The sequence below is a fragment of the Leptodactylus fuscus genome, chromosome 3 (genome assembly GCF_031893055.1).
Source record: "Leptodactylus fuscus isolate aLepFus1 chromosome 3, aLepFus1.hap2, whole genome shotgun sequence".
NCBI classification, from domain to species: domain Eukaryota; kingdom Metazoa; phylum Chordata; class Amphibia; order Anura; family Leptodactylidae; genus Leptodactylus; species Leptodactylus fuscus.
In genome coordinates, this window is record NC_134267.1 from 16009641 (window position 1) to 16035410 (window position 25770).

At 45.2% G+C, this 25770-nt stretch overlaps 1 protein-coding gene across 1 annotated transcript; it reads left to right on the plus strand.

The window, feature by feature from the left end:
- Positions 1–365: 365 nt before the first annotated feature.
- On the plus strand, positions 366–25311 carry SMYD2 (SET and MYND domain containing 2). The gene is made up of 12 exons (XM_075267158.1): positions 366–631; positions 8285–8348; positions 10714–10824; positions 15025–15085; positions 15191–15315; positions 17702–17769; positions 18441–18543; positions 21069–21179; positions 21280–21400; positions 21700–21874; positions 22441–22549; positions 24479–25311. Exons 1-12 carry the CDS (start codon positions 465–467, stop codon positions 24554–24556), a joined length of 1293 nt encoding a protein of 430 aa, XP_075123259.1. The 5' UTR covers positions 366–464; the 3' UTR covers positions 24557–25311.
- The last annotated feature ends 459 nt before the right edge of the window (positions 25312–25770 follow it).

Consider the following 25770-nt stretch of genomic DNA (forward strand, 5'->3'; position numbering starts at 1 on the left):
CAGGTAGTCAGGTATATACTGTACACTGCAGGTAGTCAGGTATATACTGTACACTGCAGGTAGTCAGGTATATACTGTACAGTGCAGGTAGTCAGGTATATACTGTACAGTGCAGGTAGTCAGGTATATACTGTACAGTGCAGGTAGTCAGGTATATACTGTACAGTGCAGGTATTCAGGTATATACTGTACAGTGCAGGTAGTCAGGTATATACTGTACAGTGCAGGTAGTCAGGTATATACTGTACACTGCAGGTAGTCAGTTATATACTATATACTGCAGGTAGTCACTGCTCTCTGTTCTCAGCAGGTAGATGTGCCGGCTCTAGGACCCCGCGGCTCCCGCAGCTGCACAGCTGTCCTCCCCTGTCTGCCTGTCCCGGGGAGACATTAATAGCTGCTCCCGGCACAGCGGCCTCACTGTCTCTCCGGCCCCCACACACCGAGCTCCCTCCACGGACACCATGGGACCCCCCGATGGCTTCGAGCGCTTCATAAGCCCTGGGAAAGGCAGAGAGATGCGGGCATTGCGTGACTTCAAACTGGGCGAGCTGCTCTTCACCTGCCCGGCCTATACCTGGGTGCTGACTGTCAATGAGCGGGGCAACCAGTGCGACTTCTGCTTCTCCAGGTACCTCCCGCCCTCCACACCCCGGGCCCAGGCTGCTTAGTGCCCCGCGGCCTCCCTCTATTCCCCCAGGCCTGGGCTCCTCACCCCTACGCCTATATTACATGAATTACGGTGGCGGCTCTCCTTCTGCACGTGGGAGGAAGCTGACATTTCCCTCAGGGTTGCGGGGTCCTAGCGCCTCCAGATGTCTCTGGTAACAAGGAGATATTTGGCTGAAATAAGCCCCAATGTAAGCAGTGTGCAGAGAAGGAGACTGTGCTGAGTGTACAGATCCTGACAGGAGACCTAGCATGTGGTGCATAGAGCCTTTATTCCCCTCCAGTATTCATATACTGCTTCATATCCCATGTTAAGTGTTTTGTAATGTGACATTGTGACCCTGCCATCATTGCAGTTCGCTGTGATCATTGCATTAAGTCACGTGCATGGTGTAAACTGAGTAGCAGCCATGTTAAATCCGTAAACCGCAGCGTTATTTTATAGGAGGATATCTCTGGACATATGGCGGCACTCCGTAACGTGACGTAGAAAAAGGGTCTGCAAAAGTGCAGTGCATGGGCATGAGTGTGGTCATTACACCCATTGTAGGATAAGGCACCCTGTGACTCAAGGATGCTGCAACTTCTAATCACAAAAACTACAAGTAGCAGCCTCCTTGTCACTGCCTTCACTTACATTAGTGAATGACAACGTGGCGATCTGTCATCCCGCAACGGACGTCATGGCCAACGTTATCATGTCTTCCTAGCCTGAGGCTACGTGGTGACTTGTGGGATCGCAATTTATGACCCACTAAAAATTGCAGCTAGTCACAAATATTTTCATGCATCCTTTCGGTTTCTATTCTCTGCTATCGTGGTCTCCAATTGCAACGTGATCAGATTCTCCGTTGTCGGTTGTTTTATCAGAGTCGCTCAAGTTGCCGTGTACACTAGCCCTTGCACCGACTTCCGCGTGGTGGTTTCACCCGGTATCCTTCATGTGGATTTCGTCCTTTATTTGTCATGGATTTTGGTGTTCCCCTCAAAATAGATTAAACTTCCTCCGAAAATTTTCACAAAAAAAATTGACGTTTTGCTGATTTTAAAATTGCATATTGCAAAAAATCTACATTGTCTACTTACACTGTGGAAAACTGCGTGTAATCTACATCAAAAATAAAACTCAAAAAAAGCTGCACCATGTGCACTGAGCTGTACTGGAGTCCCTAGGTGTAAATGACTGCCTGTCGCCTTCTGGGGCATCTTACTTAGGCCGACTTGGAAGCGAACCCTCAGCAGGCCCCTCAGTCATTGCACATGGGCACTCCGGACCCTCTGCTTCTGGCATCAACGTCCGCACCTCTACGTATAATGGTGCAATGGTGAACGCGAAGACACTCGCTGGGCTCTGTACTAGACCAAAGTGACGCTTGTCTGGTTGGCAACCTGAAAGTCTAAACCAGTGCTTGGTGGCAGACAGATGCCAGGGCAGTACATGGGGCACCATGTAGTATATGGGGCACCATATAGTCCTCTATGATGGGGCTCAGTCCCAGGTTCATCGTTCCTCCAGGACCCTCTGACTGTTCTGCCTAACATTCTGTATCTATGGCTGCGTACAATTTGAGGAGGACGTGGGCCGCCTTGGTTGTTAGGTGGCTATATTTAGCCCGCACAGCTTGGATGCAGATTTCCATAGGGCTTTGAAGCCTTGATATCTGCTCGCTTTGCAAAGGAGCTGAAGCTCTGGGTAAGACCCTGTTCCCAAAAGACACTTATAATAATGGGGACTGTGAGGTTCCGCCAAGGTGTCAACAGAAAAAAAAAACAGAACCCTGTATATAACATTCATTTATAAAAATCAGAATTTTGTTTATTTTGGTGTCTCAATTTTTTCTTTAATGTTTTTGGTTTATTGGTTCCAGTTCAGCCATCTTTTCTTTTCTCCTCTCCAGCCAAGTTTGAGTATCTTATCAATCATTAATCCGCGTCTTGACACGTTCTCGGCTCTACAATTAATAGGCATTACAATCATGCCATGCAAAGCTCTTTAAGATCTCATACCAGTCAAGGTTCTCCGCTGGGGGTGACAACAGATGTTCACGTGAAATCCTCTGACATAGTGCGAGGCTGAGTCTTGACATCCTTCATGCGGATGGAGGACTGGAGGGCGGCCAATAAAAGCAGTGCCTGTCCCACTCGGTGGTACGAAGACGTTCAGGGTAGACACATGGTACAACACATGGTGACAGATCAAATGGGACGTTGCTCGCCGGTGTACGATGTGGACGCATTTACCCTATTTCGAGGTTATTTCAGCTGTTGTACTTTTTTTGGGATCGTCACCTGTTGTCACTTAGTAGTAAAATCTGATTTCTCATGTCACGGCTTCTTTTTATAAACCGTCCCCGGCGTGTTAAGCCCTCCGGCTATTAAGTGCATGCCATGTGAGCTTTACCCTGAGCCACACAATTAACTGGCCTTGTCTTTGGTAACAAGGCGCATTATTCTAAAGTAAACTACGGTGTTTGGTGCCGCCATTACTTATCCGCGAGTAAATTCTAGTCCTGGTCTGGCCTACGCGCTCACTAATATTGGGTGATTGAAAAGTATTTCCCCTTTTAGTCTAAGGCTTCAGGTCGCAGGCCGCAATGAAATACCGCGGCAGAAACACATTGTGGTTTTTCCTGCATCCCTTTTCACAGAAAGTCTGCTGAGGTTTCCTCTGCGGACATTGGGCTTCCATTATACCATTATATGGGAAACTGCCAAAGATCTTGTAGTTATAATTCACATGCTGTTCCAAAACTGTAACGGTTTTGGAAATCGCTGAATTTTCACTGCGTATATTTCATGCAATGTGTGGATGGGAATTGCTACAATCCCATCTAATTTACAGGGAATGTAAAACTCTTGAGGTTTTTGTTGCGGTATTTCCACTGCCGCCAAACCACATGCATTAGTTTGGGTTCTTTTTGCGAATATTTGGTAACCTTCTATATGTCTTCCATTGTAAGGGATGTCACACAGATTTTCTAGACTCCTGACTCGCAATTTGGCCTACAGATGATATACTGTGACTGTATAATTATTATTATTTATTTGTGCTTCAGGCTAAGGCCCAATGTAGCGAAATGCAACTATAAGGGTCCATTCTCACTGAGTTTTTTGGCGAGGATTTTGGCACTGAACCCGTGTCAGAATCCACATGGAAAAAATGGCACCCCATGGAATTCTATGGTTTCTGTTGCCTTTTTTTTTTTTTTTTATCCACTAGTGTTAAAAAAAAAAAAAAAAAAAAAAAAAAAAAAAGTCAGTGTTGCGGATTTGGGCGCGGAATTGTCAAAAACCACGTGGAAAATCTGCTTCCTTTTTTTTTTTTTTTTTTTTTGGAATTCTACCATTAATTTTTTTTTTTAAATTTTGTGGATTTTTTTTGTAGAAAGGCTATTCGTCTCTTACCTTTAGACGTGGTCTCCGTCATGCTGTTCCTCAGAAATACCGGTTTTGCAAATGAGTTCTCTCGCAGCAATGGGGGCGGGCCCCAGCACTCAAACAGTGATGAGGGCGTCTCCATATATATATATATATATATATATATATATATATATATATATATATATATATATATTGTTAATATCCTCCCTGTATGCTGACATATCATCATTGATATTATAGGCCTGAAGCCTGAATTTTAGTAAGAGATGCTGTGTTGTCATGGAGACAGTGGGCCAGACTATAGGAATACCCATGATTTTGGTCATTTGGATCCATACAAAGGGGGAGATCTATGAAGACTGGCATTATCCGCTCCAGTCTTAATAACGCCATCGCCGGAGGAGGATGCTCCTTGTACGTGCCGCGACGTACCCCTACTCATATATGAGGGCGCGCCCTATGCTGGGCTATGTGCCTGCAGTGATAACCACATTAGCTCATAGCTGGTGAATATTTCCCTCATCTTTTAGACCAGATTCCTGGATAATAAATCTAGTGGGCCTGAGGCCTCGTCCCCTGCACCGCCTCTCTACACTGCTCCTTTTCGGGAAAATGGACAGAGTAGCTCAAAGTTACAAATTTTTTTGCACCAAAAAGTTGACTTTTTATACCCTGTACATCAGAAAACTGGTATACTAGGCATAATATATCTGCTCAGCGTCTCTAACAGCAACATTACATCTTGCAGAAAGCAGAAGGGGATGTGGTACAATGGCACATATTAAATAAGAAATGTTGCTGGTTTTCTAGAACTCCAGGTAACCATTTTTGGCGGTCTCATGGACGTTCTGGAAGAATTAGCAAGCAGCTCTGTGTTGACTTTGGGGCAGAGATGCAGTTCCCGGGCGTTTTTACTGTATAGAGAGCTGGAAGCTGTATACACTAGATACCAACTGACAGCCTCCACGAGGAGAAAGGCTACCCTCCCTGACCTGATATACACTATGTGATCAAAAGTATCCGGACACCTGGCTGAAAATAACTTACAAGTTTGTGGCGCCCTCCATCGGTAATGCTGGATACAATATGGTGTTGGCCCACCCTTAGCCTTGATGACGGCTTCCACTCTCGCAGGCAGACGTTCAATCAGGTGCTGGAAGGTTCTTTGGGGAATGGCAGCCCATTCTTCACGGAGCGCTGCACTGAGGAGAGGTATCGCTGTAGGTCGGTGAGGCCTGGCACCAAGTCGGCGTTCTAAAACATCCCAAAGGTCTTCTATAGGATTCAAGTCAGGACTGTGTGCAGGCCCGTCCATTACAGAGATGTTATTGTGGTGTAACCACTCCGCCACAGGCCGTGCAGTATGAACAGGTGCTCCATCGTGTTGTAAGATGCAATCGCCATCCCCGAATTGCTCTTCAACAGTGGGAAGCAAGAAGGTGTTTAATACATCAATGTAGGCCTGTGCTGTGATAGTGCCACGCAAAACAACAAGGGGTGCAAGCCCCCTCCATGAAAAACACCACCACACCATAACACCACCGCCTCCGAATTTTACTGTTGGCACTACACACGCTGGCAGATGACTCTCACCGGACATTCGCCATACCCACACCCTGCCATCGGATCGCCACATTGTGTACCGTGATTCGTCACTTCACACAACGTTTTTCCAATGTTCAATCGTCCAATGCTTACGTTCCTTACACCAAGCGAGGCGTCGTTTGGCATTGACCTGCGTGATGTGTGGCACCCAATCACCTGACCACGTACGACGTCTGTGAGTTCCGCAGAGCACCCCATTCTGCTCTCTCACGATGTCTAATGTCTACTGAGCTCGCTGATATGGAGGACCTGGCAGTAGGGGGCAGCACAATGCACCTTATATGAAAAACGTCTGTTTTTGGGGGTGTCTGGATACTTATGATCACATAGTGTGCGTCATAGCATTATTAGATGGCAGTACATCTTCACACCAAAATCCTTCCTTAAAGGGATTCTACCATTAAAAAAACTTTTTTTTTCTAGGTAACACGTCGGAATAGCCTTTAGAAAGGCTATTCGTCTCCTACCTTAGGAGTAATCTCCGCCGTGCCGTTTGTTCGAAATACCGGTTTGTACCGGTATGCTAATTAGTTCTCTCGCAGCGATGGGGGCGTCCCCCCAGTACAGGAGATGCGATGGGGGCGTCCCCATTGCTGCTCGAAAACCGACTCCAGTGCCACCTCTATCTTCTTCTGCATCCTCCCCTTCCTTCTTCGGCTTGACGTTGGACGCCTGTGCAGTACGCTCAGCTTGGCGAACTTCGCCGAACATACTGCGCATGCCCGCGGCCATAGTGCCAACACTGCAAGTTCGCCGAACAGAGCGTACTGCGCAGGCGTCCAACGTCAAGCCGAAGAAGGAAGGGGAGGATACAGAAGAACATAGAGGTGGCGCTGGAGTCGGTTTTCGAGCAGCAATGGGGACGCCCCCATCGCATCTCCTGTGCTGGGGGACGCCCCCATCGCTGCAAGAGAACTAATTAGCATACCGGTACAAACCGGTATTTCGAATGAGCAGCGCGGCGGAGACTTCCAAAGGTAGGAGACGAATAGCCTTTCTAAAGGCTATTCCGACATGTTACCTAGAAAAAAAAAGTTTTTTAATGGTAGAATCCCTTTAATCCCAGGAAATAACTCAGTTCATTGTGGAGTTTTGCTCTGTCCCAGGGGGGATATCTTTGGCTATGCCTCTGATCCATATCCCATCTCCACCACACAAATGACTGTTCTTCCTGCCACGAAAACCCTTATCATGTTCAGAAATTTTTTTGCAAACCTCCATATAGATTTTTTTTTTTCTTAGTTTCCTACAATATATTTTTCCGTTCTTTTTACAGTCCCATAATGCAGTTCTTCAGCAGGTTATTTTAACCGTGGGCCATTGGGTCTACCGTCAAGCCCAAATGGTCAGCATACCCTATGTATAGTCCATATAGCAGATTAGTGGACAGTCTAGATTACTAATAGACTCTGATTTAGGAAAGGGGAGGAGATTTTCCCTTTGGATGTGGTCCACTATTTGGTCGCCTTTCTATTGTCTTGGATTTGAGGATCAAACTGAGCACATTTTCCTGAGCACATTTGTAATCTTCAAACCAACTCAAGATAGCCGGTGTTATTCGCTGCGGAGAGGCGTCTGACATTAACCAGATCCCCCATCGCTGGGTCTCGGATGCCTTCTTTGGATGTAGTGCAGTCACTGATAAGTCTTCCTAGATAGGAGACATGTGAAGCCCTTGGTGTGGGAACATTTACATGTGTAGCGGAAAACATTACATTTTTTTTTTTTTTTTTTTTTTTTAAATTTATGTGGTGTATGTAACTTGGATTAAGACTGATGTTTTTGTAATTGTGAAGTCTCCTTTTTGTCAGTAGATCTGTAGATGTTCCCCGGTTATCTTTCTCTTGCCACTGTCTGCTAATAAGTCAGAAAAGTTTGTAAACCTTGTGGTGGGCTTGTGCTCATACACGGCAGCCAATCTGAGTAAGACGAGCTGCAGTGTAAAGGATACAAAAACATGATCTTATGTGGTGCTATATATTCAACTGGATATGATGAACCGTATACTGTATATAGTAACGTTATGGTAAACTTCCAACCGTGCCGGAATTGGTGGAGTGATGCCAGTTGAAGGATGCAAAGAGCTGGAAGTAGTGAAAGGTCCTCTTTAAAGGTCCCCTAATGTTGTGCTTTAAAGGGGTTGTCCAGAATATTGTATTACTGAGGCTGGGAGGAAGAAACGAAACAAAAACATACCCTTGTGTCCCAGGTCACTGTCTGGAAGTCCCTTCTGCACATGACCTCTGAGGCCAATCAGCAGCCTATGGAAAGGAACCAGGTCCAGGTGACCTCACGTGGCCTTTCCTGAAGCTGTTGACTGGCGTTACATGTGGCAAACAATTCCACCAGAAAAGCCCCAGGGCACCGCAGGATCGGACTAAGACACCGGAGCACTGGTGTGTGTGTGTTTTTTTTTTTTTTGTTTTTTTTTTTTTATATAATATATATATTTTAAATTTTTTGTATCTTATACTTTACCTTTCCCAGCCTTCTGTCAAAAGGCAGAACATTCTGGACAACCCCTTTAATTGTAGCTATCCCCCCAATGTATGATACAATAGATTAATGTAACAAAACAATTTATTAATAAGTAATACTTTTTTTTTTTTTTTTTTCTATCCTTTCTCAGGAAAGAAGGGCTTTCCAAATGTGGCAAATGTAAGCAGGCCTTCTACTGCAATGTGGACTGTCAGGTAAGACTTCACCTGCTTGGATTTCTTTATATTTCTGCATTCAAGTAGGAGCCTGTCTCTTCTAGATTCTAGTAGAAACCCAAAAAGAGACCTACATGCCTATTCTCAGTCCTCTAAATCCCAGAGGGTGACATGTAATCTGCCAGCTATGTCTTACATCCGTCAATCTGTGATAGCAGGAACCTCCATTTCCCAATTCCCGTCTTCCCTTTGAATCCTGTTGGTTTAAGGCCTTGTGTGTACATGCAGTGAATAATGGCCATGCGAGTTTTGAACCCAAGATTTTCGGTGCCACTATCTATGTACGTATTCACAGACCAATATAGTGCCTGTCAGTTGTAACCCTGCCATAGGAGGTGGAGCCCAGTGGTCAGCTCCTCGGGGGTGGAGCCTTACTTGTAGGGTTTGTCATGATGAGACCTCTTCAAGGTGATAGGAAATTTGCATAGACTAATTCGGATTTTCACCTTAGTATCCGTGCACTTGCAATATCATGAAGATATCATATTTTCATACGAAGAGAAGCCTGTCTAGTAACTTTTTTTTGGAAGAGCAATGCTTTACTTTCTCGTTGCGCCAAATTAGCAAATCTATTTGTGGCTTCTTGTGACTATTGTATCTGTACGCCTATAGTTCGTGCCACTTTGTCGTAATGGTTAACTATAAATTTGGATTATTTAATTCAATTCTTCTAGTGCATTAGTTCCATAAGTATGAGGCCATCGCTCACGTCCCTCCTCTCCAGTACACATTATGCCGCACTTTTTGTGCCAATTTTTTTGGACAAAATAATTTGAAACGTAAAATCGTCAACCTATTAATCATCCGAATTGCCGGACACACTTTCTTCAGCTCTGTGTGATCCTGCCTGAGGATAAGATTTAATTAGAAATGCCTACGGGGGAAATATCCAATTCTGCGCTAAATTAATTTTAGATTTTTTTATTTTATTTTTTTTTTTTCTTTACCTTTTCCAAAAATTTAATCGGAAGAAAAGAAATAAAGTTGTGGCCAAAGGTTTAAAAAAATAACTAAAAATGTTCACTTTGCAAGAAATGTATTTGGATTCTAGAAATTATTTTAATTGTCCCAAATTTTAAAGGGGTTGTCCCCAAAGGTCACAAGGTGTTGATGGTCTGATCGCGGGGGGTCTCGGCAATAGTGACCTTAGTGGTGTTGATAGTCCACTGCTATGGCTGGTGGTTGCCCGCAGTGGTCACACGTGCATGATGACGCGTCATTGCTGGGGGGCAGTATACACAGATGGACAGGGGTCATTGCTAATGCCAGTATACACAGACGGGCAGAATGGGAGCGGCAGGGATTAATAAGGCGATTTATTACTATTTTTATTATTTTATACCTAAGTGGTTTTTCAAAAAATTTTAAGTGGATGGACAACCCCTTTAAAGAACCAGTTCAGGAAAAAAATATCTATCTCTCATCCCTGCGGTTCCTCCTCCTTTCTGCTCAGATCCGATGCCGTCTTGGATTTTAGTTTTCTTTTTTTCTATATCAGCACAGTGTCTCATGGACAGTTAGAGACAGGACCATCTCTTCCTGCTGGTTGGACATTGAGATTTTTAGGAGACTATAGAGAAGGATAACCAAATAGGTGATGAGTATTACAGTCAGTGAAGCTGCCCTGCCATCGTCATCCTTTATAACTGTGTGACAGGAGCCTGTCTGGTCATCAGCAGTACTCGAGATGGGCGTTTGTGCCATTTTGGTTCTGATCTTCCCTATGAAAGACTCTAGAAAACATAAAACCTGTGATATTGGAGGGAACGAACTGCTTTGAGGAGACCCTCAAAGACCCACGAATATGTATACAACCTTTGTACCAGTCCCTCAAGGCACCATTGTAAGCTATAGCTAAATCTCCTGCAGTCACACTTTTAACTATAGGGGGCAGTAATCTGGATGCTCTCAGAGGTTGGCTAGTAGTTACAGAAATATAATGGCCACCATTATTGTGATACAAAATCGGAGATGACTCTTGTTTTCTCCCCACCGTTTGAGATTATCATCTTTTTTATCTTTTCTGATCACTAGGTGGCGCTCTCATAATACAGATTTCTGCTGCCCCTTATTTAGTGGCACGTGTATCAATGCATGTACAGCCCCCTCTAGTGGAAGATAGTGGCAGTCATAATTTAACTTTTTTTTTTTTTTCTATTCTATTTTATGGATATCCTGGAAGATTCTTTGTAACTTATTTGTGTTTTATTTTTGTTCTCATCCTTTGTGTCATCCCTTATTTGTAAAGGAAACATATTTCACCTGACCTTTGACTGCAGAGAAGACATCTATATCCTTGTTTTAATGGCTCTGCCGTGTTTTTTTTTCTCTTCTGCCGTTGTAGAAAGGAGACTGGCCCATGCACAAGTTGGAATGTTCCTCCATGTGCACGTATGGACAGAACTGGAACCCCTCGGAAACTGTAAGACTTACTGCAAGGATACTGGCCAAGCAGGTGAGGACGTCTGTGTGTATATATGTATGTATATGCGCTGCTATGGAAAGGGGAAGGGAGGCTGCAGCTGCTTACTGCTTGGCTACGCTGTATATGCAGGGTTGTATTTTTAGGCATAAAAAAATGTTGCACCATAAGAATGCTTTCAGAAATCAAAGGGTTAATAGTTTATTTTTTCAATTTACAAAATAACTTCATAAATGAAGAGGAATGTAAATCCCATCAATATTCGGTGTGACCTCTGCCCTTTGGAGGAGGAGTCCTGGAAGTGATGATCCGGCCCCCACAGATATAGCCCTGGTCTCATCATCATCCAGTCTGTCTGGGATGACATGAATAGACAGACGGATTGGAGCAAGTCTACATCCACAGATCTGTGCTTGGTTCTCCAAGATGGTGACGAGAACAATGTCTCTGCCCAGTTCTGCCAAACAATGTCTGTACCAAGAAGAACTGATGAAAGGCAAAGGGCAAAGGTCACACCAAATTGTACCCATCCCCCACCATTAGAGTTCCTAAACTTCCCAGGTCCCCGGCTACTCTATATTTAGGACTGCATCATGACATACTGGAAATCTTGCTCGGACAAGTAGTGGTTGGGGTGGTCACTGCAGTGGTGAGGGGTCATTGACTGTTTGTGGGGAACCTGGGAGGTGTCAGTAAGGCAGCTGTGGAGCATCGAGGTGAGACAGAAGACATGGCCGCACGTCACAGTATTATATACATTCATCTATTCTTCTCTGCAAAAAACCACAATAACACACGATGTTCTTTGTATACATATAGATATTGATGGTGGATAAGCCCAATAGACACTTCACAGCGACCTCTGTATAGTAGGTCCCTGCAGACAGAATAGGGGCAGATGTATTACTACAGCAGCCAATCACAGCGCAGCTTTCATTGTTCAAGAGCACTATAAGAAATGAAAGCCACGGGGGCAACATGATGCCTCAGTGGTTAGCACTGCAGCCTTGCAGCACTGGAGTCCTGGGTTTGAATCCTGCCAGGAACAAAATCTGCAAGGAGTTTGTATGTTCTCCCCGTGTTTGCGTGGATTTCCTCCCATTCTACAAAGACATACTGATAGGAGAGAAAAAAGTACATTGTGAGCCCTATATGGGGTTCACAATCTATATAAAGAAAAAAAAAGCTATGCTATGATTGGTTGTAAAAGAAAGGGGTTGGACTCTTTCAGATTCTTTGAGACCAATTTTTTTTTTTTTTTTTGTATAATAAAATGTTCCACAATTTTCCAATATACCTTCTGTATCGATTCCACACGATTTTCTAGATCTCTGCTTGCTGTCATTCACTCTGTTCACTCCCAGTTAATAAACATCAGTCTGTGGTCATGTGATAGGTGATATTGAACTGAAAGTGGACAATCCTTTTAATTATAATAATGAATTATTTATTATTAATTATTTTAATAGGATATAGTTTAAATGGATCCTATCATTCAATCAAATTTTTTTTCTCATTAACACGTCGGAATAGTCTTAAGAAAGTCTATTCTTCTCCTACCTTTAGATGTCTTCTCTGCACCGCCGTTCGCTTGAAATTCTGTTTTTTTTTTTTCGGTATGCAAATGAGTTCTCTGGCAGCACTGGGGGCGGTCCTCAGCGCTTAAACAGCACTGGGGGCGTCCCCAATGCTGCGAGAGAACTCTCTAACGCCGCCTCCATCTTCTTCAGGAACAAGGTCTTCTTCCAGCGGTGACTTCTAATTTCTAGGCCTCGGGCTCAGAACAAAGCCGACAGCGCATTCCCGCGGCCGCAAGAAAAATGGCCACTTACACAGTAGTGTAAGTGGCCATTTTGTCATGGCCGGCGGGCATGAGCAGCCGGCTTGCCCTAGAAGTCTAAAGCCTGTGCCAGAAGAAGACGCGTGAAGAGGATTTTCCTGACGAAGATGGAGGTGGCGCTGGAGAGTTCTCTGGCAGCGTTTGGGACACCCCCAGTGTCTCTTTGAGCGCTGAGGACCGCCCCCAGTGCTGTGAGAGAACTCATATGCATACAGACAAATGGAATTTCAAGCAAACGGCGGCGTGGAGAGGAAGGTAGGATAAGAATAGCCTAATAGCCTGTGATTGAATGATAGGATCCCTTTAATGTTGCATAGCCCGTGATATAGTAAATTAGCCATAATTTATTTTTCCTTTTTTGAATTTTTTTTTTTTTTATTTGTCTCAAAATCCGGGCCTCTTTTTAAATTAAACAAAATAAAATAAATTTATTAATAATAATATTATATTATATAGTTTAATCTATACCCATCACAATCCAGGCTTATTATTTTCAAGGTCACCCTGAAAGCCTAAGTTAGTCCACCGCCGCCGCTATTTGCAGAAACATTCAAAACCCTTTTCTAAAGCGCTGCTGGAGTTGTCGGAGCCGTAAAGATTTTTTAATTTTAATATCATTTCAAGTCTTTGTACAAAAGAGAAACTGCTATGGCAAGAGTTGAGTTGCTGCGCCCGGAGCTCTGTCTGTCATGAAGGGAAAGTCTTATGGTGCACAAACAAATGATCTTTCCTGCGCCACAACTGACTGGCAAGAGGCGGCGATGGCGAGTTTGTAGGAATAGATAAACACCGTCGACTTTCTGAAAAGCTTAATATGCAAAATCCAGTCCTCTTAACCTCAGCTGCTGAGCCACCTGCAAACCCATATTTAATGGGCAAGATTACAAAGTACTGGCCTTAGGCCAACAGCTGAACAGCGCGTTTCAACTCTGTCAACAGCGAGTGGATTCGCTTACCTCAAAGTCCGACTTGCGAGCCGGCCTTATTTGGATGCATCGGAAACAAAGGGAAATTACATATTTAAATAAACCCTGCTATTTTTCTGATCGCCATACATGCAGATGGAGGAAGTTCTGATTATCACCCCGTGGCAATGTAGTGCAGAAAAAAAATCTATATAAAATGCTGTAACTTGTGCGGAGGATTATTCATCTGTATAGGCCGAGCTATTAAATATTGAATATTTTATTGTATTTATATTTAAGTTTTTTTTATTTTTAAATATCTCAATTCTTACGCTACATTTTATTAAATATACATATATATACACTAGCATCTGCCCATGACTGCGGGTTGGCGTTTGCGCTGAGCTGCTATTATTTAGCTAATTTGTGTTGGTTAGGATCCGCCATGAACCCCGCGCCTTCCCTTCCGCTGCCCCCACCCAGGACACCCCCAAATCCTGCCGCTCAGAACACCACCCCTCCACAAACTCCCCTGCCATGTGGCCGCCCCATCCTGTGTGGTTCTTTGGCCCCACCCCAAACCCCCTCCCACGGCATAGGTTGCAGACCAGAATATGCCGGCCTACTCACCAAAGCTCTCCATGCTATACCGTCAGCGACTGCAGACAGAGGCTGCATGCTTGCTAGATCCCTGACTGTGTGGCAGCCTCCATAGCCCGCAGCTGCTTGATCCCCGGCAGAGGCGGACGAGTTCAGGCCCGCGGTGTGTGTACATTGCCGGCACAGTCGATGAAGTTCTCACGGGCCGACACCACGTCCGCTTCCTCGGGATGCTCTGGAGATTTCAGAGGCGCCATCTTCTTCTGCCTGCAGGCTGGACAGTAGCTCGTGCCAACCAATCAGGGAGCAGGTCAAGGGCCTGGGATGACGTCATCTCAGGTCCTTGAGCAGATCCCGAAGTGCAAATCTACGTTCGCGACAGTGAAGTCCGGTGGTCTATTTGGATGGTAAATAGCCTATGTTTCAATCTGGGTGCCAAGGTATGTATGTGTGAAATTTCAGACCAATCCATTCGGTCTTTTTGGCGTGATTGAAGAACAAACATCCAAACCCACACTTAGAATATTAGTAGGGTATATATATTAAAAATCTGAAAGGAGTGCGTCACCAGAACCCAGCCCCACAGATAGATAGGTTAATGTCTCCAGAATCAGTATTTTCCCCCTACCTCAGTTGTTGAGATATCGTTTTTATTGCCAATATGCAAATGAGCTTTTTGGAGCAATGGCCACGCCCTAATTGCTCCCAATGCTGATTTGCATATTAACGAAAACTGCAATTTACGAGAGGAAAATACCACTTGATTTTGGTGTCCTTAATTTACCTATGTACGTGGGGTTGGGTACTGGTCCCTTTATAAAAACATCTTTAATTTTATTTATAAATTTATTTATTTTAATTATTTTTAATTATTTATTTTTTTCCTAGAAATTGCACCCAGAAAGGACGGCATCAGAGAAATATCTGTCGGTGAAGGAGTTTGAATCTCGTAAGATTTGTTTCATAATAAATATAGGGTTTTTTTGTTTTTTTTTTTGGTTTTTTTTTTTCTTTTATCCTCGCATTCATAAATAATTCTCATTTTCGCTTTTAGACCTTGACAAACTTGACAATGAAAAGCGAGAACTCATTCAAAATGATATCGCTGCCTTGCATCACTTCTACTCCAAGAATTTGCACTATTCTGACAATGCTGCACTTGAAGTTCTCTTTGCACAGGTAATGGCGCCTTGTAATTGCTCTTCAATGTGTGCTCTTTGCAAATACTCTAGTCACAGCCAAAGCTGCATTTGAAGTTCTAGCTGCTTCCTGTAACTTTCATAATGCAGTAAGATGACATCTCTCTGTTGGCTGTACACTTCTTCTTTCCTGCTGTACTGCGTTGTAGAAAATCTAGTGCACTAGGAAGTGTTGCAGATCTGTGCAAGTATTAGCCCAATCTGGGTCCGGCTTACCTGCGAGGAATCGCTCTGATTTCCCCCCCCCCCTCTTCTGTTCCTATTCATGGGATGTGGGTTGCTGTCTGAAGTAAGATATCCCTCCCAAAAATAATGTATTGAACATACCCTTAGGAATGTGTCTTTTAGCACAATACTGATCCAACAAGAAATCAGCAAAAATTTGCAGCTACGGATATGCAGAATGAGGCTGCTTTATCACGCCTTGTTCATGGATTGGCAGGGCTCCAACACCAGAACCTCTCCCGATCAGCTGTTTGACGAGGCCAAGGCTCTTATGTGAGTGCTGCATCCTCTCCACGACTTGCCAAGCACAGCGCCATACATTTTTATAGTGGCTGTGTTTGGTATTGCAGCTCAGCCCATTCACTTTAATGGGTCTGAGCTGTGAACAGGACTGCGGAACATGACATCACATGACCTGTGAAGTGGAAGGGAATGCCAGTGCTGCTGATCCGCAGTTTTCCTGGATGTCTGCCCCCCAGGGATCTTTAATTAATGACCCATCCTAAGACCTCATTTAGACTAAGGGTGCATGCACACTACGTAACGCCGGGCGTGTATCAGAGCCGTACACGCCGGCGTTACAGCAGGGCTGCCGAACACTTCCCATTCACTTCAATGGGAGCGCTCGTAAACGCCGCTGTTACGAGCGCTCCCATTGAAGTGAATGGGAAGTGTTCGGCAGCCCTGCTGTAACGCCGGCGTGTACGGCTCTCATACACGCCCGGCGTTACTCAGTGTGCATGCACCCTAAGGCTGTTCTTTAGGACCGGCGTACTATATGCCAATCTTAATAAAGCCGCTCCATTTTCTGATGTCCGTCACGCCAATACATGGATATTTTCCAGATCTGTTAGATCCATGTGGATTATGGAGACCCATGCAATCTAGACTAAACTGAAAAGTGAATGGAAACAGACTTGATGGCATCTGCATATAGTGGGGCTGTGCGATGATGCCCACATGTTGCCTGTGCCTCCATGGCCCTATTACGGTCAGACTGCAAAATGGCTATGTTTAGGACCTGTCCTGAGTTTTGCCCCGGGCTCACGGCTGCAAACACTTGTCCATGATAATACAGGAATATGTATGCGGCCACAGAAATAAAGGGGTCCGTGCGAAAAACATGGCTAGCACACTGACCAAGCTCAGTCGTGTGCATGGAACCTGAGGCATGTATGTTACCCACAATGCATTGTCAGGACCTATAGATGTGACCGTGATGGATGGCGGTGACAGCTGTCCTTACCTATAGACTGCAGCCCCATTGCCACTGGTTCCGGCACAGCTGATGACTAGTGAATATTCAGCTGTCGTCCAAGAATGGATCAGTAAGGACATCGATCTGCCTATCTCCGTGACAGCTGTCACTTCTGTGTGGTTGAGGGGCAGGCCACCGGAGGTGAACACCATAAGGAGTAAAGAACCATACGGTGATGGCTCCTACAGTACCTGTACTCTCTTTAAAGGGGTTATCCAGTTTAGAAAACTCATTTTCATCTGCACCCCATCAGGGTTAGGATCCTCACCGCCTGCCCAGAGTGGAGAGGCGTTACAAAGAGCATGGCCCGCTCTGGAGGACTGTCCTGTCCTACATAACACACACAGCCCATTGATTCAAATAGGCACAGTGTAATACCATATCCCCCCCTGCAGAGGTGCTGCAGGGAAACTAAACACTTCCTGCCAGGTTTCCTCATCATCTTATTGTCAAAGGATCTTTGTGAGAACAGATTGTCTAAAAGCAGAGATCTGATATATCTTCTGTGTTAGAGATAAAGGGTTTACAAGGATTTATTGGTATTATTTCCTTGAACTATTTCTCTGCTTGTTGCAAGTTTTCATTGCTTTTACAAGTTCCCATTTACTGAAGCAGTACCATGTTTGATCGGTGGAGGGGGGTTGTCCTCAATCTCAAGACTGTAGTCCCTAGAATGTTTGGTATTTAGTTCCATTGAAGTGGTTGCAGTACCAGTCAAGACCTGTGGACAGGAGTGGCGCCATGTTTTCTAATCTTGTACAATCGTTTGAATTTGACATCTGAGGGGCAAGGTTAGATACTTCACTTGCCCCATGTATATAAAGGTAATATACCGGAGGATTATCACACCCTGTTCCCCTCTAATCCTTCTGTATTCTTCTAGGTTAACTGCAATGGCTTCACCATAGAAGACGAGGAGCTGTCCCACTTAGGATCCGCCATATTCCCTGAGTATGTGATATATGCTGCACGTTGCGTGATGGATTCTTACTGACCTGATACCTCTCCTAGCACGGAGACCATGTGACTAGTGTGGGGCCCTGGATAAGAGGGGCCACAGTCCTGGCTGATCCTGTTCCCTTTGGTGAAAATACTAGTGTTGGGTCTGATCATCGGCCAATTTATTCAGACTCTGTAGCCCAGGTTTATGAAGACTGGCGTTCCACACACCAGTCTTCACCATCCTGGTGCTGTCAGAGGGTGCGACTTACATATGACAAGGTGCACGACCTGTGCGCCTCTGGGGAAATTTTACCTTTCCCCTGTCATTTACGCCTGAATTCTGGCATAAATGTTTCTAAACTTGGCAGGTCTGATGCGCCCACACCGCACCCCTCCTCCGCCTTTGCCATGCCCTATGTTCATGAAAGGGGAGAAGGCGGTGCAAATTTTAAGTCATAATTTTTTTTTTTTTTTTTTATTTGCATAGAACCAAAATTGCGATTTTGTTGGTCATACCACATACGAGACGGCCATGAGCACTTCAGATGATCCATATTCCCTTCCTCTATAAATCCTTCACTTACTGTGGCTTCTTGTTTCTTCTCCATTCACAGCTAAAGCAGACTTAAGGATTTGTATGTTGTAAGTTAACTCTTTCTGTTCCTGAATTCCTGTTGCAGCGTTGCCCTCATGAACCACAGCTGCTGCCCCAACGTGATTGTGACCTACAAGGGCACCGTGGCCGAGGTCCGGGCCGTGCAGGAGATTCACGCTGGAGATGAGGTGACCATGTTGTCTTCTTTCTTTAGTTACTGTGTCTGTTATAAAGGAGTTGTCCAGGGAATTTCATTTTACTTCTTCCGGGGTGTTTTTGTCATGCTGGACTTGGGGGTTCTGTCACGTGATTGGAACCTTCAACCCGCCATGGTTTGCTCCGTCTCCTCCCTCGCTTTCACCTGTGCTATGGGGGTGGCTTCATTATATTCTCCCAGGGCCCATAGAACTGGTACCTGGCCGTGAAAACCAGAGAGGAAGGAGGAGATGGTGCGACCTGAGGGCCGGCCGCGGCTTTTGATCACTTAATGCAGGGATGGAACCAGCCCAAAACCTCAGGTCCAGCATGGGGGGGGGGTAACCTGTAAATAAAATAAAACTCCCTGCCTCATAAATAAATACACTCCCATCCCATGAGCAGCGGCAACTGGATGGCTATGCACTGGGCCACATAAGACGTCAGTATGATACATGGCAATGGTTACTGTCATAAATGGCCACTGAACTCTTCGCCTGCTACAAGATGGCGTAGTTTTCAGCAGAGACGTCAGACGAAAAGGGGAAGCGGTCGCATTTATGAAACGCCAGAGGTGGCTCATGAGCCGGGGATATGAAGACTGGAGTGGAATACACCGTCCTTCATAAATACCCTTCATTGTATCCAGTGGTGTAACTAGGAATGGCGGGGCCCCGTGGCGAATGTTTGACATGCCTGCCCCCCCCCCCCGACTGATGCTGAAGACCTGTGGCCCCTGCACACAGTATTATCCCCCATAGTGGCCCCTGCACACAGTATTATCCCCCATAGTGGCCCCTGCACACAGTATTATGTCCCCATAGTGGCCCCTGCACACAGTATTATACCCCATAGTGGCCCCTGCACACAGTATTATGTCCCCATAGTGGCCCCTGCACACAGTATTATACCCCATAGTGGCCCCTGCACACAGTATTATGCCCCATATCTTTTCAGACCCCAGAGTATAATAATCGGAGACCCAGGGGGAGAAAAACCTAAAAAAAAACCAACCTGTTACTCACCTATCTCCCGTCTCCTACGCTGTTGTCCTCCGAAGTAGTCCATCTTCAATGACGTCAGATGTCACATGACCCGGGATGCAGGCCGGGGTCATGAGACGTCAGACGACTAGGCCTGAAGCCTGCCCAGATTGTGGAGAGATAAGTAGTAGTGTTTTTTATGTTTCTTACCTCTCCCGGTCCGCCAATCATTATACTCGGGGGGGGTCCGAAAAGACCCCTGAGTATAATGAAAGCAGCTGTAGCGGCTGTCACCGGGCCCCTAATGTCCCGGGCCCTGTGGCAGCTGCCTCTGCTGCTATGGCGGTAGTTACGCCACTGATTGTATCCAAAATCAATAGGAAATTAAACAGGGTAAAATGAGACCCTCTTAGTAAATGTGGCCTCTCGCTCTCCATTCAGTCCTCTAAGATCTAATCCCTACCCCCGGCCTCTTCCCATAATATAAATATACCCTGACATTATATGGGAGGCATGTCCGGAGACCCCTGGGAAATTCCTCAAGTTTGAGGACATTTGAGAAACCGTTGCTATAAAAAGACCTGACCTATAGGGAGTTCCACCATGCGGTATAGCCTGCTGGATGTCAGCCATTATGTGTAAGACAGGAGTGCCCGGGGGTATCCGGCTATGAGCGGATAGTAACACACAAGGCTAGAACTGGGCGCTGGATTATCCGGATACACGATTACATGACGCGGTCACATCTTGGCAGCCGTCCCCTTACTTGTCCGCTCCTTCTGTAAATCTGATTACTGCCTGGAATCTTGATAAGATCTAGAAGACAAGTATAAATGTGTGATGAAATGGCCTTCCTTTAGAAATGTCCCCACGTGGGGTCTTCAGACATGGCCGCCACCAGCTGTTGCAGTGTAACGTTGCCTTGTCCTTTGGGTCCCTCTTGTGGCTAATAGTCGCAGTTGCAAGCGGGCTTTATTCCAAAATGTTACGGGCAACAATTTGGGACTCTCAAGTTGTAAAGCCATTCAAGTTGAGATGTGACCGGTTTATGCCGCAGGGTAAATCTAATATTACTCGCTGCTCCTCCGGAGCAGGAGACGCTCTTTGCACACGGATCTCCAGCTGTTGTACATCTACAATTGCTAGGCTGCTGGGAGTTGTAGTCTTACAAAAGCTGGAGAGTCCTTGGTTTTACACAGGTTGTGTTAAAGGGGTGGTCTTGTACTAGTTCGGTACCTGGAACCCTCCTGAGCGTGCACAGACCACGACCTTGCATTTGGTGTCTGAACTTGTATGTTGTTAATGGACCGTGCACCGGACTCTACAAGGTCAGCCGAGCAGGGCTAAAGCAAGATGAAGGAACGTGTTGCTCCTGACCCCCCATTTTGACAACCGGTGGGGGGTGGCCTCAGCAATCTGACCCTCACTGATCAAAAATGTAAAAAAAAAAAAAAAGTTTAGTTACCCTTTAAAAAGGTGACATTATTTCGGTCCCTCGTGATCTGTTTGGTGACCTGATCATGATCTAATTCCAGGTGTTCACCAGCTACATAGACCTCTTGTACCCTACAGAAGACCGAAATGACCGACTGAAGGATTCTTATTTCTTCACCTGTGACTGCAAGGAGTGCACCACCAAGCAAAAGGTAAAAGGATCATCTCAAGGTGTTCTGACATGGAGCCCTGTAGATCTCCAGGTGTCCTTACTAGGTGTGGTCTGGTGCACTCACCTCTCTGTCTTTACAGGATCCAGCTAAAATGGAGATCAGGAAACTTTCTGAGCCCCCGAGCCCTCAGACCATACGAGACATGGTCAGATACGCCCGTAATGTGGTGGAGGAGTTCCGGAGGGCAAAACATTACAAAAATATCCTTTTCTGGTTTACCATAGTCCTCTAGATCGGTGGCCTCCAACCTGTGACCCTGCAAAACCCAGCGGACTGTTAGGGCATAATGGTAGTCTCCAAGCTATAGGGAGAGTGACTGAGCATGTGCGTCCACCAATCCTCAGCTCATTAGGTGGTCGTGTACACTGCTATGCGCTATGAACACCAGGTGGCACCATACTATGTAGTTAAATGTTATAACAAATTGGCAAATTACGGTTATTTCACCATCCTCTTCTTAATCCATCTCTCACGGTTTGTCTCGCCTTAACTGCGTCACCTCCCAGCGAGCTGCTGGAAATGTGTGAGCTGAGCATCGAGAAGATGGGAGCCGTGTTTGACGAGAGCAACGTATACATGTTACATATGATGTACCAGGCCATGGGAGTCTGTCTGTATCAGCAGGAATGGGAAGGGGCCCTGAAATATGGGCAAAAAATTATCAAACCCTACAGGTAACGGTGTGTGTAATTTTTAAATAAAGATCAGACTTTAAGGTTAATTCAAGAAACTGTACAGAAGAAGAAAAGCTTCAATTCCTCCACAAACAGCGCCACTCCTGTTCTCAGGTGGTATGTGGTATTGCAGTTCACTGGAGCTGTAATCTCACCACACAACCTGTGCACGAGGATAGAGCTATGGTCATATGCACGTATCCTTAGACTCATGCACAAGGCGATGCCCATTTTGCACTCTGTTCGCTGCTGTATCATTAGGGCACGATGCCTCATATGTAATGGTATGCTATAATACGAAGGTACAGTATGGAGCCAGACCTAGGACTGTGCACTAGCGTCTCGTACGCTTCTCACCTATGTACGACCAGAGGCGCCATTAGCTGCCAAGCAGATATACGTACTGTTATACTGCTGCCAGCACAACGGCGACATAAAACGTGCAAAAATGATAACTTAGTATATTCTTGATTCTAGGCTGCTTACAAGGAGTATAGGGGGCACTACAGGGTACATATGGCTGATGTCATAGAAGTTTACATACAATGCAATCTTGTGTCTTCCAGTAAGCACTATCCTCCTTACTCCCTGAATGTCGCCTCCATGTGGCTGAAGCTGGGACGACTCTACATGGGGCTGGAAAAGAAATCGGCCGGGATAAAAGCCCTGAAAAAGGTATCTGCTGCTTCCTCTTGTATGAACCCAGTATTGACTCTTAAAAGGGGTTGTGCAGGACCTCAAAATCATGTCCATTGGTCACATGGCCATGTCGTGGCTTAGTCTCACTCAGTGGCGGGGCCCCATGGTGAACCTTTGACATGGGCCCCTCTGACCGACACTGACGCCAAAGACCTCAACCGAGGTTTTTTCAGACCCCAGAGTATAATAATCTGAGACCCGGGGGAATAAAAACATAAACTACTGTTATTTACCTGTCCCCGGCTCCTACGCTGTCTGCCTCTGCCGTCGTCCTTCTTCAATTACGTCGGACGTCACATGACCCAGCAAGCAGGCCGGGTTCATGAGACGTCAGACAACTAGGCCGAAGCCTGCCTGGAGAGGTAAGTAACACAGTTTTTTATGTTTCTTACCTCTCCCGGCCTCCGATCTTTATCCGCAAAGACCCCCGAGTATAATAATAGTCTTTGCGGGGCCCGCAGTGTCACTTACCGATCCCGGCCCAGCCAGGATCGGTAAGTAAATAGGACTCGTTACCGGCTGGACTCCAGCCGGTAACGGCCTATTAGGAAAAAAGAAAAAAACGCAGTGGTAGCGGCTGTCACGAGGCCCCCTAATGTCCCGGGCCCTGTGGCAGCTGCCTCCGCGGTAGTTACACAGCTGTTCTCATTCATTTCAATAGGATGGAGATGTTGTACTGCCATGGGAATGGACATCAGGTCACTTCCTGAGAAGAAGAAAGCAGCCATATTCCTTTAAGGCTAAGGCTCCACATAGTGTCCCATAGCAAAAAAGCGCTGTGGGAAAAACCGTGGCAGCAATGCATCACAGATCTTCCTGCAGCGCTTTGCACAGAAATTTCGTAATTATACCTATAGAGAAAACGCTGGCGTCTCCGTACATACAATTGACACATTGTGATTAGCAAAACTGTAACCGTTTTGGAAATCTCAAAGTAGGGATGGGGATTTGCTAGAAACCCATCCAATTTGCTGTGACTGTAAGACACCATGTGGGGTCCCAGCATAAAGGGGTTTTCTGAGTTAAAATATTGATGCCCTATCCTAAGAATCAGTTTGGGTCCAACAAAAGACACTCCCACTCTTCAGCGAAACTGATACACACAGAATGGAGCAGGAAGCAGACAGCTCTGTTCTCTGTATAGTGGCCAAACCAGGTTACTGCAGCTTAGTTTCCATGCAAATGAGGAAGAGCTGATCTTAGAGAGTACAAAGCTGTCTGCTTCCTGCTCCATTCTCTGTATGGGCCCGTTCCTACAATGTAACGTGGCGCTCATTCTGACACGTAAATGCGTGTCAGGGTGAGCGCTTCAAAACAAAATCCCACTTCAATGGGTTCTGTCTTGAAGTGGGATTGAAGTCAATGGGAGGTTTCATAACAGATTGATTTCAATGTGTTATGTGTGTTAAACGGAACCCATTGAAGTCAATAGGATTCTGTTTTGAAGCGCTCACTCTGACACGTGTTTACGTGTCAGAATGAGCGCCACATTACATCGTGGGAACGGGTCCTATCATTGCCCAGAACAGCCGATCCGTGGGAGTCCAAGTATCGAACTCCCCATTAATCTGCTATTGGTGACCTAGTTTGAGGACACACGTTGCAGAATTATTTAATTTTTTTTGCAGATTTTGCTGCAACAAAAATGCACCATGTGTAGCCACAGCCTCAGGCTATTTTCTGGTCTTTAAACCCTTTTCAATCTCTTCATATACCTGCTTGCTGTCAGTGAATTGAAACACCCATCCAGAATTCTAAAACCTGTATGTAGAAAAATTGCATGGTTTGTTGCAGCGTATCAGATGCTGTCCTGTAACAATCTTTATAGGACGCTCTGTTTCAGAATGCGGACACACTTTTTATAGGGTCACCCTTAATTTTTGTACACCATGTTCTCCCCTCCAGGCCATTGCTATAATGGAGATTGCCCACGGTGCTGATCATCATTACATAGCGGAAGTTAAGAAGGAGCTGGAGCAGTGAAGTCCGAGACCTATGCATCGCGCCTCCCTGTAAATGTTTGTCGGAATGCAATGTGTATGTCTGGATGGACCTGCTACGTGACGTGCTGCTTTACCCCGCGTGTTGGAGCTGAACACCTGAAATCTATTTGTTTGTCCCGTCTTGGCATGTAAGATGTTTGGCGATCGATCACCCATAGCACTCAGGGGCTTCTTATCTAAAAATTGGATAATATTTATTCATGCCTCCAAATTCCACTAGGGGGCAGTCTTGGAACACTTATCCTACGGTGAACTGTAGCCTCTGCAGGGGTTGTAGCATGTTAAAGGGCTACATGTCCAATGCTTGTGTAGCAAAAAAAATCCTGGAATTTGCAGGAATTAAAAAAAAAAAAAAATTGTCTACTTTTTTTACTTCGAATGGAATTTCGGAATTGACTCGACTCTCCAATTTGTCACTGTGCAGTACTGATTTCTGACAACTTGACATCTGACACCCTGCACAGAATCCAGTCTGCTCATTTGATGAAGGCGGCCCTATGATACACCTCGAGTTCACACCTCAATGTATACTAGACTTCATTATTTTGGCATCGTTTTATGGTTTGGATGAAAATATAGAATTTGAATTAATTTCTTTTAAGAAATGCAAAATACTGTTCTTGGGTTTTTGTTTTTTTCCCCCTTCCCCCGCAAGCAGTTGCCTGAAACCAAAGTTTGCCTGTGAGTTTTATTACAAAATTGCTGTTTCACACTGCAAGGTAATAAAAGAGAAATGTATTATGTGTAATTATTTTTTTCACTTTGGGGCTCCAATCACACATGATAGAATCCCTTTAAAACTATATCATTGGGAAAACTCGTTTTTAGCTAAGCCTATATTTACATTGGTTATTGCAGACATACCTTTTGTATGTTAATCCTCCTGGCCGTTTTTGAAGGAGCCCGCTTTTATTGATATGCTAATTAGCACCGGAAGTTCAGTGAGCACTGACTGCTGTGTGTGTATAGCGCAGTGCACACAGTGCTCGTTGAACTTACGGTGCTCATTGCTGGCTGATAAGCATATCTATAAAAGCAGGCTCGTTCAAAAATGACTGGGAGGATTAACATACAAAAGGTATGTCTGCAATAGCCGATGTAAATATAGGCTTAGCTAAAAATGAGTTTTCCCAATGATGGAATCCATTTAAAGGGGTTGTCCAGGACCTAATACTGACAATTTAAACTAATCAG